Source organism: Astyanax mexicanus, chromosome 22 (genome assembly GCF_023375975.1).
Source record: "Astyanax mexicanus isolate ESR-SI-001 chromosome 22, AstMex3_surface, whole genome shotgun sequence".
NCBI lineage: Eukaryota > Metazoa > Chordata > Actinopteri > Characiformes > Acestrorhamphidae > Astyanax > Astyanax mexicanus.
The window spans coordinates 25,067,485-25,084,486 of record NC_064429.1 but is presented as its reverse complement, the minus strand read 5'-3'; the positions used below and the strand labels follow the sequence as shown (position 1 = coordinate 25,084,486).

The 17,002-nt window shown below is 36.6% G+C and overlaps 2 protein-coding genes and 1 long non-coding RNA gene across 6 annotated transcripts in view; 2 read left to right on the top strand and 1 right to left on the bottom strand.

The window, feature by feature from the left end:
• Positions 1-17,002, top strand: part of ckmt2b (creatine kinase, mitochondrial 2b (sarcomeric)) — a 182,177-nt gene that overhangs the window by 103,346 nt on the left and 61,829 nt on the right. The window lies entirely within an intron of this gene.
• The window catches only part of rasgrf2b (Ras protein-specific guanine nucleotide-releasing factor 2b), a 96,088-nt gene that overhangs the window by 38,693 nt on the left and 40,393 nt on the right, over positions 1-17,002 (top strand). For all 3 annotated transcript variants that reach the window (XM_022667633.2, XM_007243934.4, XM_007243935.4), the window contains exons 4-13: positions 2,762-2,851; positions 3,506-3,759; positions 4,749-4,828; positions 5,268-5,461; positions 6,669-6,778; positions 7,273-7,391; positions 8,075-8,235; positions 11,013-11,079; positions 11,662-11,798; positions 14,535-14,617. In XM_022667633.2, coding sequence (XP_022523354.1) covers positions 2,762-2,851; positions 3,506-3,759; positions 4,749-4,828; positions 5,268-5,461; positions 6,669-6,778; positions 7,273-7,391; positions 8,075-8,235; positions 11,013-11,079; positions 11,662-11,798; positions 14,535-14,617 — 1,295 coding nt within the window. The remainder of the gene's footprint in view (positions 1-2,761; positions 2,852-3,505; positions 3,760-4,748; positions 4,829-5,267; positions 5,462-6,668; positions 6,779-7,272; positions 7,392-8,074; positions 8,236-11,012; positions 11,080-11,661; positions 11,799-14,534; positions 14,618-17,002) is intronic.
• The window catches only part of LOC111197675 (uncharacterized), a 139,363-nt gene that overhangs the window by 117,834 nt on the left and 4,527 nt on the right, over positions 1-17,002 (bottom strand). Inside the window, exon 3 of one of the 2 annotated variants that reach the window (XR_007428792.1) lies at positions 15,343-15,529. The exons of the other annotated variant lie outside the window; for it this stretch is intronic. This is a non-coding gene — a long non-coding RNA (uncharacterized LOC111197675). Of the gene's footprint in view, positions 1-15,342; positions 15,530-17,002 lie in introns of those variants that run through there. 2 annotated transcript variants of the gene reach the window in all.

Below are 17,002 nucleotides of genomic sequence, written 5' to 3'. Positions count from 1 at the left end.
TATTTGTGTTTATTTGAATTTCTTTTCACATATATAACAGAGAACAGTATTTTAGCCAGTCATGCTGTTAAATATCTTCAGTAACTGCAACTCCATACCATGGTGTGGACTGCAGTAGGTAAAAAAAGAGTATACATTTGCCAAACTATGATTTTTTTTTGTGTGTGTTTAAAAGTGTAAAAATGCTTTGTATAAATGTTATTGACATTTAAATAGTCTTTAAATTAATAAATTCAGAGATGATATATCGTCCACAAAAAAAAAAATGCTATTGTGATAGGCCTTGTCTTCAATGGTCAGGACCCCTTAGGACCAGCACAGAGCAGCTATTATTTGGGTGGAGTATGAGTGTATCAGATACAGCAGTGCTGCTGAAGTTTTTAAGCACTGTGTTTAAGCACTCAATGTCACTCACTCTCAATTACACACTTTTACCTACAGCTGCTCCACCTTGTAGATAAAGTAAAATCAGAGACAGAAGCTCTAAATCTCTGTGTTGCTGCACAGTTTGTGTAGGTCATACTCTAGTCCTTCATTAGTTCCCACAGGACGCTGTTGGCTGGATATTTCTGATTGGTGTACAGTTCTCACTCCAGCAGCACTGCTGTGTCTGATACACTTGTACCAGCTCAATACACGCTATCACACCACCACCTTCCCTGCAGTGCTGAGAATGAATGACCCACCAGCCAAACAATAGCTGCTCTGTGGTGGTCTCTCCTGTGGGGTCCTGACCATTGAAGAACAGCGTGAACTGAGGATAATAACATATGCACGGAGTCAAATGAATTACAGTATGTAATTACAGTATATAGAACTACTAAGTGCTGCTATATGTTCAGTGAAGCTAAAAAAAAGGTTAATAAATGTAGAGACTAGGTGGTGGTCATAATGTTATGACTGGACTGTGTGTTTTTTTAATGGTTTCTGATACTCAGTTCTCAATTGACTATATCCTCAAACTAGATTAACCCCTTACATGCCTTATACCCATATACAGGCTACAGATGTAGGTGATATAAAACTTTTTTTCCCTTGTTTCTAAATCAGTTTCTCTGATTTTGCTATTTATAGGTAAATGCTTGAGTAAAATGAACATTGTTGTTTTATTCTATAAACTACGGACAACGTTTCTCCCAAGTTCCAAATAACATATTATTTAAATATTGTCATTTACACCATTTTTTGCAGAAAATGAGAAATGGCTGAAATAGCAAAAAAGATGCAGAGCTTTCCGACTTCATATTCAAGTTCATATTCATAAAGTTTTAAGAGTTCAGAAATCAATATTTGGTGAAATAACCCTGTTTTTTAATCACAGTTTTCATGCATCTTGGCATGTTCTCCTCCACCAGTCTTACACACTGCTTTTGGATAACTTTGAGTTTCTGATTCTCAATTCTCAATTGTATCTACAAACTAGTTTAACCCCTTAACATGCCTTATATCTGTATACTGCCTACAGTAATACAAAAACCTTTTTTCTACAGTAAAATAACTACTGAAAATTTGAGGGCTTTGAAATTTCCTACAGGACACTTGGAAAAGCTGCCTGTTCACTCTCTCTGCTCCACTTAATAATTCCAGATCAGTAACAGGAATCAAACCAAATTCTGCATGTTTGGAAATAGATGTAAAAACTAGACAAACATAAAGGTTTGGAGTAAATGAACTGTTTGATTTGTATTCAGGAAAATATTAAAATATATATTTTTTAAAACGAAGTTCAGGAAAAAGATGATTTTATGATTTTATACATTACATTTTGACATTAGCAATTTATATTACAATTACAAATATGCTTTTCAGTAATGTTCCTTATCAAACATGAACGCTTTTTTAAATGTAATGCTTAAATAGAAATCCTCAAGATTTATTGGTATAATGTCAGGCAGACAATTGACAAAATCCTGGCCTGTTAAGGGTTGAAATACAGATAGAATTGTCTAGGACTTCCAACTGTTGCCTTGTGGGAAGCATTTAGGGCACTAAAGTGCAGGAAGAATTGCTACCAGCTTTCTGTTATTCCCTTCTCAATATCACTGCTGAAATACTAAGGAAATAAAAGTCGTTGATCTGTGTTTTTTTTTTTACCAGGATATGGAAATGGGATGCGGAACTGTTCATAGGGGGAGAATTAAATTAGAATTAATTGGTACAACTTCTTGTTTGTTAAGTCAGACTAGTGTACAATGCAGTTTATTCATTATATGAATATATGTATGAATTTTATATTATCTTTTTAAAAATGTATGTATATGTAGTATGGATGTGTGCGTGGGCATGTGTCCACTATGTATGCTTGTATGGGCATGTATGCACTATGTATGTATGGATGTATGTTGCTTAAGCTTCTTGGTGCATGACAATGAGCAATGAACAATAAGATATTCTAGCAATGTAATATTATAGTAATATAATGTGAGCTACAAACAAATAATGAACCGTGAACCAAGCAGATAACCAGGACAAATGGAGTTCAATAACCAGACACACTGTAACAATAGAAATACTCTGTATGCAAGTGAATAGGTTGGCAATACGTTGCAAAGTATGGGACAAACAGACTGGATTTATTTTAAGTTTGCTGTGTCAATAAAGGGTAGTACAGTTATTAATATATATACAGAAAAGAACATTCTTTAAATGAAGCATTATTGAACTGCCTGCCATCGATGAGTGTACGGATGAATCTAAGCTATGTCCAGAAAAAATGATCAGACTTGTTTTTGGTTGTTTTTTTTTTTTCTTTTTCTTGAAGATCATAGCCTTGAACAAAACCAAGGAGAGGATGCGACCTTACCAAGTGTACCAAGAGGAGGAGGATCCAGATATAAAGAAAATTAAAAAGGTACCATATGCTGTATGCATTTTTAAATGTTTTACCCAGAGGAAGAGATTCACTGTAAAATGATTTTTTTTTATAGAGATTGATTGGAGGGTAATCTGTGTATGAACATTAAATTATAGGGTTTAACTAAGAGCTTTATTGCAGATCTAAGAAGACTCATACCGGATTCTTCCATTTAGTTGCTGAATGGAGTGTGTTAAATTTGTTAAACTGGAAAATAAAAACTGATCGATATTATAGACTCTTGTAAAGTGTTAGTGTTTATGGATTTCCTATAAAAAAAAAAAACAACGTAGACGTCCAAGTGAAGAAGCTCTATGTAATTTGTGAATTTCCCTTTATAATTTTTTTCATAATTCCCTTTTTTCCAATTTCTATATGATAACAATGAGATAATGTAAAGCAAACATTTGGAATAATTTGACTAGAATTACTTAAGATAAATGATTGATGTTTTTTTTTGGAAAATTTAATGAATTGTAAAATATTCTTTAGCTCCAACCTTAATCCTTAATCTAACACACCTGATGTATGTAATAAAGTCCCTCTTGAGTGTCTGAAAATTAATTATAAGGAGATGGAAGGTCTAAATGCAATAATCATGGTAAAGCTGTTGAGTCATATGTTTTTACCTATATGACCTCTGTGCTGTAGGTCCAGAGTTTTATGCGAGGCTGGCTGTGTCGGAGGAAGTGGAAGATCATCGTTCAGGACTACATCTGCTCACCCCACGCTGAGAGCATGAGGAAGAGGAACCAGATCGTCTTCAACATGGTGGAGGCTGAGACCGAGTACGTCCACCAGCTCTCCATCCTGGTCAACTGCTTCCTCAGGCCACTGCGCATGGCTGCCAGCTCCAAGAAACCTCCTATAAGCCATGATGATGTCAGCAGCATCTTCCTGAACAGGTGTGTGTGTGTGCCTTCCTGAGTTTATCTGGTGGGTTGTTCAAATTCTTAAGAATCTCCATTCAAAATACTGTGCAGTCCTAGACTATACTTAATCACTGAGAGTGATTAGAGTTCGTTAGCTGTTTTAGCTGGTCTCGGTCCAGTTGTTTTGATCTGCACCGAGTGCAATTACTGTTTTCACACCTGCTGAGATGAATCACACTAAGGGCACAAACAAACCATTTGGTCTGTTTTAACTGAACCAAATAGTGCTGGTGTGAAAACACATTAACTGTTTTTACTTTGAACCAGATTACATGGCCACTGGCTTGCTATATATTTTAGTTAAAAAAAACTGCTTTTTAAGACTGAATAGATTTTGATCTCTTGTGTTTGGCTGCCTTGGATTGGATCTCTAGACTCAAACACTCCTTATAACTTTACTAGTAGGCAGAAGTAATGCTTTTTCCAAAATGATAGGTAATAGAGTGAGTTGCTATGAGGATTTGATTGCATTCAGTGACAAGCATTGGTTGTCATGATGTTGAATAATCATAGTCCTACTTTATCTTCAACTCATCCCAAAATTATTGGATGGAGCATTATCATTCTAAAGAACACAGTTTCCTTACCCCACACTCCTTAATGCTGAGGGGGCTTTACACCCCTCTAGCCTTCTCTTATTCTATTGGCCGTACTTCTGTACATGGATAAGACAAGCTTTGTTTGGGTTTGTGTTCATGTGAATCAACAATAGGTGCAACTTAGTACCTGTAGCTGAATTCACTTATTAGACAGGATGTCCACAAACATTTGGACATATAATGCATGAAATTGAACTGTCCCCAAACTTTTTTTGGACATATTATCTGGCTCAGATCTTGCGAAATCCAGGGGAGACAGTATATTACGTGAAATAACAGTTTAAAACAGTTGAAAATTGGAAATGTGTTGCATTTTTCTCTCTCGAGTGCAAAAGTGACGTTTGATCTCCTCCTTTTCCGCAGTGAAACCATCATGTTTCTACATGAGATATTCCACCAGGGCCTGAAGGCGAGGATAGCGAACTGGCCCACGTTGGTTTTAGGTAAGCTGCCACTATTCAGCATCTCCATTCACAAGCCTAATTACTGCACTCGAGAGCCGTACAGCACTCTGAGACAGCGCACGGCAGGCTGACAGGCGGACCGTCAAGGACGAGCTTTTGAAGCACAGCATCTTAGTCAAACACACTCGGTGACGTCTGACTTCCTGCTATCTCCGCAGACACATGCTCATCTGTAACAATGAAACCGCCACAAAACACCCTTCCATCATTTCAGATAAGCGTTCGCCAGACCTGCCAACTAAATACAGCCTTTTACTTACAACCTTGACTGCAAGACTGAGGCCACTTCCTTTTTAATGTCAATTATGCTGTAGATTTCCATCATCGGTTGGAACTCAGTCATACATTTTAAAGAGGCTTTTTTTTTATTGAATTAAACTCACGTTTAAGCTGCCTCCCATTTTCTCTCTTCTTTCAGCTGATCTCTTCGACATCTTGCTGCCCATGCTGAACATCTATCAGGAGTTTGTACGGAACCACCAGTACAGCCTGCAGGTTCTAGCCAACTGTAAGCAGAACAGAGACTTTGACAAGCTGCTGAAACAGTATGAGTCCAATGCTGCTTGTGAAGGAAGGATGCTGGAGACTTTCCTCACGTACCCCATGTTCCAGGTGTGACCGACACTCCATGCTATTTTGCTAAAATGACAATTTGGAGGAAAAAAGTCTAAATTACAGAACAACTCCATATAGTACTGATAAGCTATAGTTTTGGCCTTTTTAGTTTTCAAGTTCGATGTACAAGTAATGAAACCTCGTAAATAGGGCTGCACGATATATCGCTTAAGTATCATCATCATGAGGACGTGCAATGTCACTTAAAGCAAATAAATCAAACACATCATGTTGCAATGTTTTAATTCTTGACACAAGAATTAGATACACAGCGTTGTCTCTGTGTCTGTGTAAGTGACAGGCTGCTGCTGCCTGAGAAGCATGAGGGGGAGTGTAAGGGGGGGGCAGGAGTTAACACGAGGTAACCGCATGGCCTCTATCCACATGGTTGGGCACATGCCTGTGAATGCACGAGTCGAAAGCTGTGCACCTCAGCCCCTCACAGTTTTGCGCAGATATTTCCAGTTACAGCTGAATTCACGCTATTAATCTGAGAAAAACGCTCTTATTTACCTTTTAAAAATCCATTTAAATGCCTGATTAAAGGGCAGATTACTGTTGTTTTGCTGTTTTCCTCGGGTTTTGAGCGCTTGGTGAGACAGCGCATAGATGTGGGAGGGGCTGGTGATGTTATGGGCCCTGCATTGTATAATATTGCGATATATATTGAACATTGAACATTTTTCCAATATTGTGCAGCCTTATTCATAACCATCCAATTCATTTTCTTAAACCATACTGAGTTGTTTGTGTTTTTTTGTACTATGACTATTTTAAAGTCAAATTTAAGTCAAATTTAAAAGCAACAGGGGCACAGGAAGATCAACTTATATTAAACCACTGAATATTTGGCCATTTAAATTGTTCATCAGAAAGGGCAAAAAAACACATTTTAATTTACGAATAAGTGAAAAAGCCTAAAAACGAACAATGGCTAATAATGAAACATCCTCTCCTTCTCCCAGACCCCTGCCAATAATGTGTATTAGAGCACTGCTGTACATACTTTCAGCAAATGACAGATTTAAGTTCAGTTTTCACTGGATAAAATTGCATATAGCACATGGTATCAGTGCACAGTTTCTTCACAAAATGGCAGTTTTTTGTTTTTTGTGTTTTGTCTAACACAAAACTATGGTACTACCAAACAAACATGTGAATACTTATTGTCTCATATCGTGTTGTGCTTGTTTTATTGTGGCAGATCCCTCGCTATATTATAACCCTCCATGAACTCTTGGCCCATACACCTCATGAGCATGTGGAGCGTAAGAGTCTGGAGTTTGCCAAGTCTAAGCTTGAAGAGCTCTCCAGGTAAATGTAGCTGAATTTTCATGAGCCCATTTTGGAAAATCATAGCAAATAAAAAGCAAATAAAAAAAGCCTTTTAAAATAAAAAGCCTTTATTAAAATATGTATAAATGCTTTTTATCAAGTGTTAATATGATGAGTGTTGATATTGTGAGCAAAATATATTTAAATTGTAGAAAGTTAGAGTACTGAACTGCAGTTTAGAAATCTATGTGGGACTTTAGAAGAACAACATTTATAACCAGACAAAGCTTTCATACAGATACTGACCATCTTATTTGGGATGTGTTTAATTTTTGAGGACAATGGGATTATCATTATAAGAAAGGAGCTAAGAACAGTTATGCTGTTAAAATCCGATAAATAAAACGTTTACTCAAAATGTTTGTTCTCAAGATCAAATTTGTTAAATAGAAAATATTTTAGGAAGATATTGGTGACTAAGTAGTATAGTTTGTTAATTATAAATGGTTTATTCCCTCAATATTTGTGCTTAGGGTGATGCACGATGAGGTGAGTGACACGGAGAACATTCGTAAAAACCTGGCCATTGAGCGCATGATCGTAGAGGGCTGTGATATCCTCCTGGACACCAGTCAGACATTTGTGAGGCAAGGTAAGCTCCATTCATTCTGTTCCAGCAGTGTCTGAACTACAGAGCAGCTCAGATCTGACCCCTCTATATAATTTCTAACAAACACTAAAAGTTAAAATATATCCATATCTTTCCTGTTAATACACGTGTATTTATATTCCTCTAAACATTTGAAACTAATACTCTAGATGTTATGCCAAATCAGTTTCTTGCAGACCTCCAGATAAAACAAAACTATAGTGTACAGATAAGAAAATAGCTGGGTTAGTACAATCATGAAAACACTTGGAAAAGTCATGGAATTTGTAAATAGCAATTTCCAGGTCTGGATAAAGTTTTGGAAAAATAAAAATACCCAGAAAGTTTGGAAAAGTCATGGAAATGTGCTCTACAAATATTTGTCTTTCATGTTAATCAAAGGAAAACATCTATTTTGAGCTAACAAATACAGCAGCTCAGATTTAATTCACTAAATAAGCTCTTCACAGTTGAGCTCTCAGGATCTGACATACTTTTTATTATTACAAAAAATTATCTGATTCATTTTAGACCTACTATAATCAATTTTAATTATAGTTTTAGTAGATTTTTGGTTTTGTTGTCCACGTCTGCACTGATGTTTCAAAAATCGTATGGAAAAGTCATGAAAAAATCATAGAAATAGAAGCTGTAAATCTCTCTCTCTCTCTCTCTTTATCTTTCAGGCTCTTTGATCCAGTTGCCCTCAGTGGAGAGGGGAAAGCTCAGTAAGGTGCGCTTGGGTTCTCTCTCTCTAAAGAAGGAAGGAGAGAGACAGTGCTTCCTCTTCACCAAACACTTCCTCATCTGCACACGCAGCTCAGGAGGCAAACTGCACCTGCTCAAAGTGAGTCCTCTAGTTCACCAAGATATACAATTAGTTCATATCCGTTTTAAAGTTGAGTGTAAAGAAGCCTTAAAAGACACACTTTACACATGCATGTCTGGACAAGCTGATAGACTTAAGGATAAAGAACCATCACTTAAAAAGTAAGAATGGAGGAGCTACTGAACGCAATATCATGTGATCGAGAAAGCCAAAATTTTATTTAATTTTTTTATTGCAGTCCTGATGCAAGAGTTTTATCACTGAGTAAAAGTGTGAAATATTTTTTACAGACGTCCCCCTGAGAAACTAATCCCGTCAGGATAGGGCTTAAGGTAGAAATATTTCAGGATTTTACATGAATGTGATTGGAGTAATAGGGCATTATGCAGTTTTAATGAGCATGTCCTGCCAACTTCACCAGAGTGACATAGTGCAGTTATTGGTGTGCTGAAGCGAGAGTAGCACAGAGTAACAACAAAGGTGTTCTCCTCATTACAAGTTAGTGAAGCATCACAATGATTTTTATATTGGTTACATTAAGATGAAGGTGCTACAAACTTTTAAGCTCTTACTGTGGAAAAAAAATTGTTATAATTGAATAAATTGTAACTTTAACAGTCATTTTAGTCTTTACTTTTTATTCAAAGATCCGTTAATGAAGAGCTTTGGCTTTTATTGTTAATATATTTCATACATCATTGTTGTCATTTTGCTAGTTTTTAACTTGCGACATTGTAAATCCTATTTTTTTTTTTTAATTAATTTAATGATAAATATAGCAATACATGTGCTCCATTTCTGAGTAACTCCTGTTGAAAGAAGTAGTTTTTGTTTATTAGCATGTTATTTTCTTTTTTAATTCAAGCACAGACTTTTGTATGATTACAAAACTCACCCTAGCGTTCAGTATGTCAGTGTAAAACCTGGCTCCAGATTTCACCATTCTGATTACGTCAGTGGTGTTAATCACATACAACAAGGCTCCACATCCCCCTGTTCATTTTTTTTTTTTTACTCAAAAGCTTGATCCTTTTGGAATTAAGCCCACCCACTCTCTCTCCGTCTGACCTTTAGTGAACACACTTCTGCACACACTGCCACAATTTCATTTTCAAATAGTACCACAACCGGCTAACGTGCTCTTTTTGCTTTAACTGGGTGTTTTGCTGTATAATTTAATCTGAATCAGAGCAGTTATTTTCTCTCAGGCTGAAAGAACTCGTGTGGTTAACGTGAAGGGATGTGTGAAGGCATGTTTGCATTAAACTGCTGGAACGGTAGCGAGGTTGCTGACTGCTGTCTCTGAAAGAGCAGGGGCAGATCAGAGGTTGTGATTTTGTGTAATTGCACTACTTCTGGCATTTTCCGTGTTTTACCAGTGGAAATAAAGTTGCATTATCAATTATGAACATGTTCCTCTTCGCTGAGCATGGAGAAAGGGTGAGATGTGGGGTTCACTGAGCAATTCTGATTCGTACAGCTTCAGCTGAAAGATTTTCCTGAGATAGTCTTATGTTTATGATAGCTATACAAGCCGAAGTGTCACAAATTTGAGTACACACATAAAAATATTAACAGTGTTTAAATTTCTGAATGTGATTTTCCCAACATAGCATAGTAAAAATAACATAAAAAAATGCAACTGTAGAGACAATGTCTGCTGCAAAATCCAGCTTATGACTTGCTGACCATTCATGCTGACCATTCTATTGGTCATTCTGACCATCTATTTATCTATTTATCTATCTATCTATCTATCTATCTATCTATCTATCTATCTATCTATCTATCTATCTATCTATCTATCTATCTATCTTCTGTTCAACCAGCTTGTTGATGCTGGTCAACCATCTTGGTCAAGCTTTGTCATACTTGTTGTCTAGCTGGTTAAAAGCTAAAGCTCGTCAACCGTTCTAAACCTATTAAAATAATACATGTGTAGGTGCTACCACAGGCTCTTTAGGAGATGCTATAAAATGCAAAGCATCTTTTAAAGGCTTAAAGAATGGGATTTTTAAAATTGAAGCATTATTTACATTATGTAATGCAACAACGTGGGTTCTTCTTTCTTGAAATTGCTCAAAGAAGCCTTTGTAGCATATTTATTTTTAAAAGTGTTAAGTATGGAAGTAAATCAGTCTCACCAGATTTTGAAATTTAAAAGCACTTGAATTTCTAGCACTGAATTACTTTACATTGAATTCTTGCATGTGATTTGTTTGCCTCTGAATTAAACACTTGAATTAATATATAATTTTCACATTTTATTTCAATGTAAAAAAAAATAAAAAGCAAAAATTCAAGTTTTAAAATTTTAATTTAAATTAATTCAGGTTGCTCAAATTCGACCTGTCAAATTCACTGCTAAAATGCATTGTTCAAAATTCACTGTCAACATCCGGGACACACAGGAAAAGCAATCGATTCTGTCTTCAATCGAGCCAAGAACCAACCAGTGAATTTGACAGGTCGAATTTGAGCAACCTGAATTTATTTTAATAGAATTTTTAAAACTTGAATTTCTGCGTTTGATTTTTTTTACATTTAAATAAAATACGTGAAAATGATATATTGAAAAACTGAAGTGTTTAATTTAGAGGCAAACAAATCATGTGCAATAATTCTATGTAAAATAATTCAGTGCGAGAAATTCAAGTGCTTTTAAATATCAAAATCTGGTGAGACTGTTTTACTTCCATAGTTAAGAGTGTTCCGTTCGCTAGTTGTGTAAACAGAAACTGATTTAAGTAAAGCTCATATCATAATCACTCACCTCTGCTTTAACCCTCCTGCAGCAAGGTGGCGTGCTGTCCCTGATTGAGTGCACCCTCATCGAGGAGCCCGACGCCAGTGATGAAGACTGTGAGTCTCGCCCCATTAACTTACCAATAATCTGGGGATACAGAGGTCTGACTGCATGCACCGTTAACTTGCCTGTGGTATATGGCACAGGTTAATTAACTGTCAGAAGGCGAGGTCATAAGATGGAGCCCAGACCATGCTCTCGTAAATGTCTCCTGGATCAATGCCATCATCATACGGATCAATTAGCCCCTCTAAAGGCCAGCAAGAATGCCCTTTGAATAGTTTATGATTACCTCATCTTGACCCTCTCATGATAACTGGAGAAATCCCTAGAGGCTAATTAAGTGCATGCTTATCTCTGGTGTTATGATAGCTTGCCATCTGATTATTTATAATGCTTTTAGTGTTTACCCAGTGGTAATAAAAATGAGCTATGTGTCCATAGCACAATAAAAGGATTACAACTGAATATATTCTCTGGAGAGGTTTCCTGGAGTAATCAATATAATACAGTTAAGCTTATTTTAGGCATGGTTGTGATACACCACTTACAGATTGGTGGATTCTATGAAATGTTATAGTAGCTTATTAAAACATAGTTGGTTGAATAAATACACTTATTGTATATGTTTGTCTCAGCTAAAACCTCAGGGCAGGTGTTCGGCCACCTGGACTTCAAGATCGTGGTGGAGCCTGCAGATACTCCTGCCTTTACCGTGGTTCTTCTGGCTCCATCGCGTCAGGAGAAAGCAGCCTGGACGAGCGATATCAGCCAGGTGAAAGACTCCTTCAGTTTGGTCATTCACTCAGCAGTGGCTCATATTTTTATATTAGAGTTGTCTATAGGTTTGCCAACGAAATTCTGGACTTATGGAAGATTCTTTTGGTATTTCCAGGAATACCTAGATTGCAGGATATTTCAGTAGTCCAACAATGAGATAATGGAGCTGTGAAGTAATTTTGTGCATAATGTATAGATGCATTTTTCAATATCAGCACTTTCCTAAAATAATCCTAAAAACAAATTTTTTCAAGTTTCTAAGAGCATACAGCTCTGGAAAAAAATAAGAAACCACTTAAAAAACGATGAGTTTCTTTGATTTTACCAAATTAAAAACCTCTAGAATATAATATAGAGGAATATAGATGATCACAAGCCATCAAACCAAGCTGAACTGCATGATTTTTGCAGCAGGAGTGGCATCAATTTATATCCAAAAGCAGTGTATAAGACTGGTGGAGAAGAACATGCCAAGATGCCTGAAAACTGTAATTAAAAACCAGGGTTATTCCACTAGATATTGATTTCTGAACTTGACCTAAAATTTTATGAATATGCATAATGTTTATGTTGTTATTTCAGCCATTTCTTATTTCATATTCTACAAATAAATGCTCTGAATGGCAATATTTTTGTTTGGAATTTGGGAGAAATGTTGTCTGTAGTTTAAATAATAAAACAACAATGTTCATTTTTCTCCAACATATACCTATAAATAGCAAAATCAGAGAAACTGATTCAGAAACTGAAGTGGACTCCAGAGATGTTTGACAAACATATGACAAGTGTTTTGGCTTTTTTTTTAAAATATCAATGGTTTAGAGGATAGTTTCATACAGTCGAGCAGTAAAACCAACCAGACACAATCCTAATTCGAAATTTTTCAAAGTATTCATTGAAAAGACGAAAAACGGTTTACATTTTAACATTTAAACAGCCACAAATTGTAAAGAATTTCTAGCTAGCTTAATGAACGTAGCTATTCTTCTGACTAAAATGCAGACTGAAAATGCAGACTAAAAAAACTAAACAACTCTGCAATATTTATACAATATAGCCTTTATAGCCTAAGGTTTAGTAAAACCTTATAATAGTTAAAACCTTATTATAATTGGGAATAAGCCCTGAATTGTGGATATTAGTTCAGTTAAGGGAACCTAGTCTTGGTAATTTAAATGGTCACTTCACTTTAAAGGAGTCGGATTCTGGTAGGAAGTCTGAACACTGGTATTAACTTTAAGCGCAGGCATATAGACCTTTTACATTCATGTTGCATGATCATGAACAGGACACCTATTCGATTTAGAACCACATATAAAAGTGACTCAAATATGATTTGAAAAAATTGTATTTGACATGTCCACACAGACCTGAATAATTCCAATCTGAAACAATGAAGTTAATGTATGATAACTTTACATTTATACTGCAATGATGTGAAGCATTTTACTCTTCTCCTCCCACTGTTTTCTATAGAGACCAGCAGGCAGATCCAATCTGAGCAGAACAAATGGGAATTGATTAATGAGACATGTAAAGTAAACATGGCCTCTATGGTTTTGTTGCTGTTGATTAAAATGAATTAATGCACTATGAGCACAATGAGAAATATGCTATTTCTTTACACAAGATGAAAAAAGATGATAAAGAAGCAAATAAACAGTAGGTATGCATTAATAAAGGAGGACATGTAAAGACATGTTCTCAGTGTTTTTTTTTTTGTTTTGTTTTTTTTTAACAAAAAGTGTCATTTTACCAGGGGTTCCCCAAAAATAGAGGGCAGAATTTATTGGTAACTGCAAAAAAAAAAACCCTGCAGTAAACTAATACTAATAGTATACCTGATGAAAAAAAATATTTCATAAAGTTTGAATCAATTGTTATTTCATTATACACCACAGTGATAAGGAGAGTCTATTAAATGGAGTGAGCTGGTACATTTAATTAAACATTTTGTTTAATTTATATCAGCACTGTCAATTAAAAACATGCATCTCTAAAATGGCAACTTTACAGGAGAGAGATAAAACCTTAACTTTCAATAGAAGTCAATGTAAAAAATAGTTAAATTCATGTCATTTGGAAGAATTTCTATTGGTCCATTCATTAGGGAATTTCGATACAGTGTAAGGAACAGTTTGTGTGTTCAAAATATGTATTAAAGTAAAAATCGACAAAAATGACAAAATAAATTCAGTAGAAAAATGCAAACTTTTTTATATAACATCTAAAAACATATTGTCACATGATTTAATAAAATAATAAAATAATGATAATAAAAAAATAGGCAAAAAGCTTAGTTATTCATTGGACAGCAACAATATATTATGTTTAAAGATTATTTATATTCCGATTCCAAAGTCTGCCTATTCTCAATTATCAAAAATGTTCATTGCTTTTTTTAAATGGGGTGATTTCATTGTTATGTTTCTTTATTATAATTATATTAGTGATATAAAATGGTCTTTATAAATATAATTTATTCCCATGATTTCTGGGACATTGTAAACAACACATCAATACAATAATGGATATCATGACAGACCTAAATATAGTATAGTAGCCTGACAATTGGCTTTCATTAACATGATTTAATATAGGCATATATATATATATATATATATATATATATATATATATATATATATATATATATATATATATATATATATAAATAACACATACACAATCCTTGCTATACAGAGAACTGATGAATTTCTGTTTTTTGTAGTGCATAGACAACATCCGCTGCAACGGCCTGATGACCAGTGTGTTTGAGGAGAACTCCAAAGTGACCGTGCCGCACATGATAAAGTAAGTCTGAGAGAGTAACAGCCTGTGTGTTTTCACTCTCATAAATGCTGTATGTGTGTATACGTGTGTGGGTCTGTGTATGTGTGCTAATGGGCACTTATTCCGCTCTTGTCTTTATGGCATTTCTGTGGCACATTTCAGTGGCTTATCATTATAACTGTTGTGTATATTTACTTTAGGTTCTTTACTGTGTTGCATTTTCCCATCAAATACTAGTGGTTTCTAATTTTGGTGCTGCCTTTATACATTATTCCATGTAATGGCCGTGTCTGAAACGTACGATATGCTGCCTTTTCAGACAGAATTCGGAGGCAGGAAAGTGCACAGTCATCTTCACAATGAAAGTTTAGTAATCTAGTCTTCTATTTTATTGGATGAAAATGATTATAGCTAATGAAAACAAAGCTAAACCCTCATAGCTCACAGTAAGCTATTGAAAACACAGATACAGAGATCTTCATCATTAAACTGCCTTTTAAGTGAGACAGGATGGGCAACAAGGCAGCCCATATTTTCCATGTAATCAAGTTAAAATTCAACCCATTTCCTTTTTTTATTCTGGTTGTTGTTATTCACAGAGTGTAGAAAACACATCAGAATTAGATTAGGTGAAAACATGTGATGGGATATTTTTCTTAATTTAGCCAGTCCTAAGAATGGAACAGATCACATTCGGGAGTTAAGGATTTGTAGATTGTGTAAGAAAAATGTTTAACACAATGAACTTGTGATGATGTCAGGGCCCTGAATACATCACCACCAACTCCAGAGACATTTTACCTGCAAAGACATTTTTACACAAACACAGTACTTACCTGGATCCTGTGGAAATGGCGGCGCGCGAGCCACCCGGGTCCTTAAGGTCTGGGTAGAGACCAAGGGGTGTCCTGGGGCAGGGGAGCCTGGGGGTACCTGTGAAAAAGAGAACAGAGAAAATAATACATTAACATTGTAAAATTATCATCAATACTTACCTGGACGTCCAAATGTTTACATGCATGTCATTCTGTTTGTAAATATGTTAATATTGTACATATACAATCATGTATAGTTGTCTTACCCACCTGCCCTCAAGTTAATTACTTGTTGGTTTAGCCGGGGATGGGCTAAAGGTATTTAAAGGCAGGCGGGTACACTATTGGGGGGCTGGTTGAGCGTGGCTGGTATGCCGACGGGAGTTTATTGAGCTGAGTATTAGCATTTGTGGTGGTAGCTGCCAATCCACCTTTAACTCCTACCAGTGTAGCGTGTAAATAGTTTGTATATATATTGTAAATTTCGTTTTGTTTTCATTTTTGTTTTTGGGTTCGGGTGCTTAATTTGTCACAATAAACACTTCAAAAGGGATTCTTACCTGGTTCCAGACTGTTTTTGCGTCTCTGCCTCACCTCTCTCCGGTAACCTCCTGACCACTTGTCCTCACACTACCACAAATGGTGGCAGCGGTCTAAAAGGGAGAGAGTACGAGACGTTACTACGACGGAAGGTAGTGAAGACGCCTTTGAAGTGCGGAAAAGTTCCCATCGCTACGCGCTTCGCCGCGGTGCAACAGAGGGAGAAGTCGCCGGCTGTGTGGTCCTAAACACCGCTAGAAGCCAACGCGAGCACCCGGAAGTACACTACGAAGGGAGCAAGGAGCGGATTGTGACGCGCCCAAACAACGCCTGTCAAAATAAGAGCCCCGGGATCCGCTGCAGCAGAAGCGGGACGAAAACGGGTGGAAAAAAAAAAAACGGAGATCCGTTCAAGCCCTGCGAACCGAAACTCAGCAAGGAGTCGACTCAGTGAATCGACTGAAAGAGTCAAGAGGGCAACGAATCTTCCCATTATGGATGAAGCTGCTGCAAAAGAGCAAAAGACTTCAACCCCAGATGTGGAGCAGCTTGCAGCGTCCCTCCAGTTATTTCTTCTTCGACAGCAAGAAAGAGATGAGGCATGGCGAAAAGAAGCTGCAAAACAAGAAAATAGATGGCGTTCACTACAACACCAATTCACACTTTTTCAGCAGGCTGTTCAAGAAGAAAAGCGAGAGCAGAGACGATCTGCTGATGAAGTGGAAACTGGTTCAGAACAGAATCCATCACAGATCCTGAGACACAGCAGAGAGACCAGAGCAGCTGTGGACAGACAAAGTAGTTCACCACCACAGCGTTCTGCACCTCGCCCGACACCTAGACTACCAGAACTGAAAGAGAGCGATGACATCGAGCATTACCTCGCGATGTTTGAGAGGATTGCACAGACAGCAGGCTGGCCACCTGAGGACTGGGCTATCTATCTCATTCCGGCATTGGAGGGCAAGGCAAGAGAAGCATACATCTCAATGGACACTGACGACATTGGTGACTACCAAAAGGTGAAAGAAGCAGTGCTCAGGAAGTATGA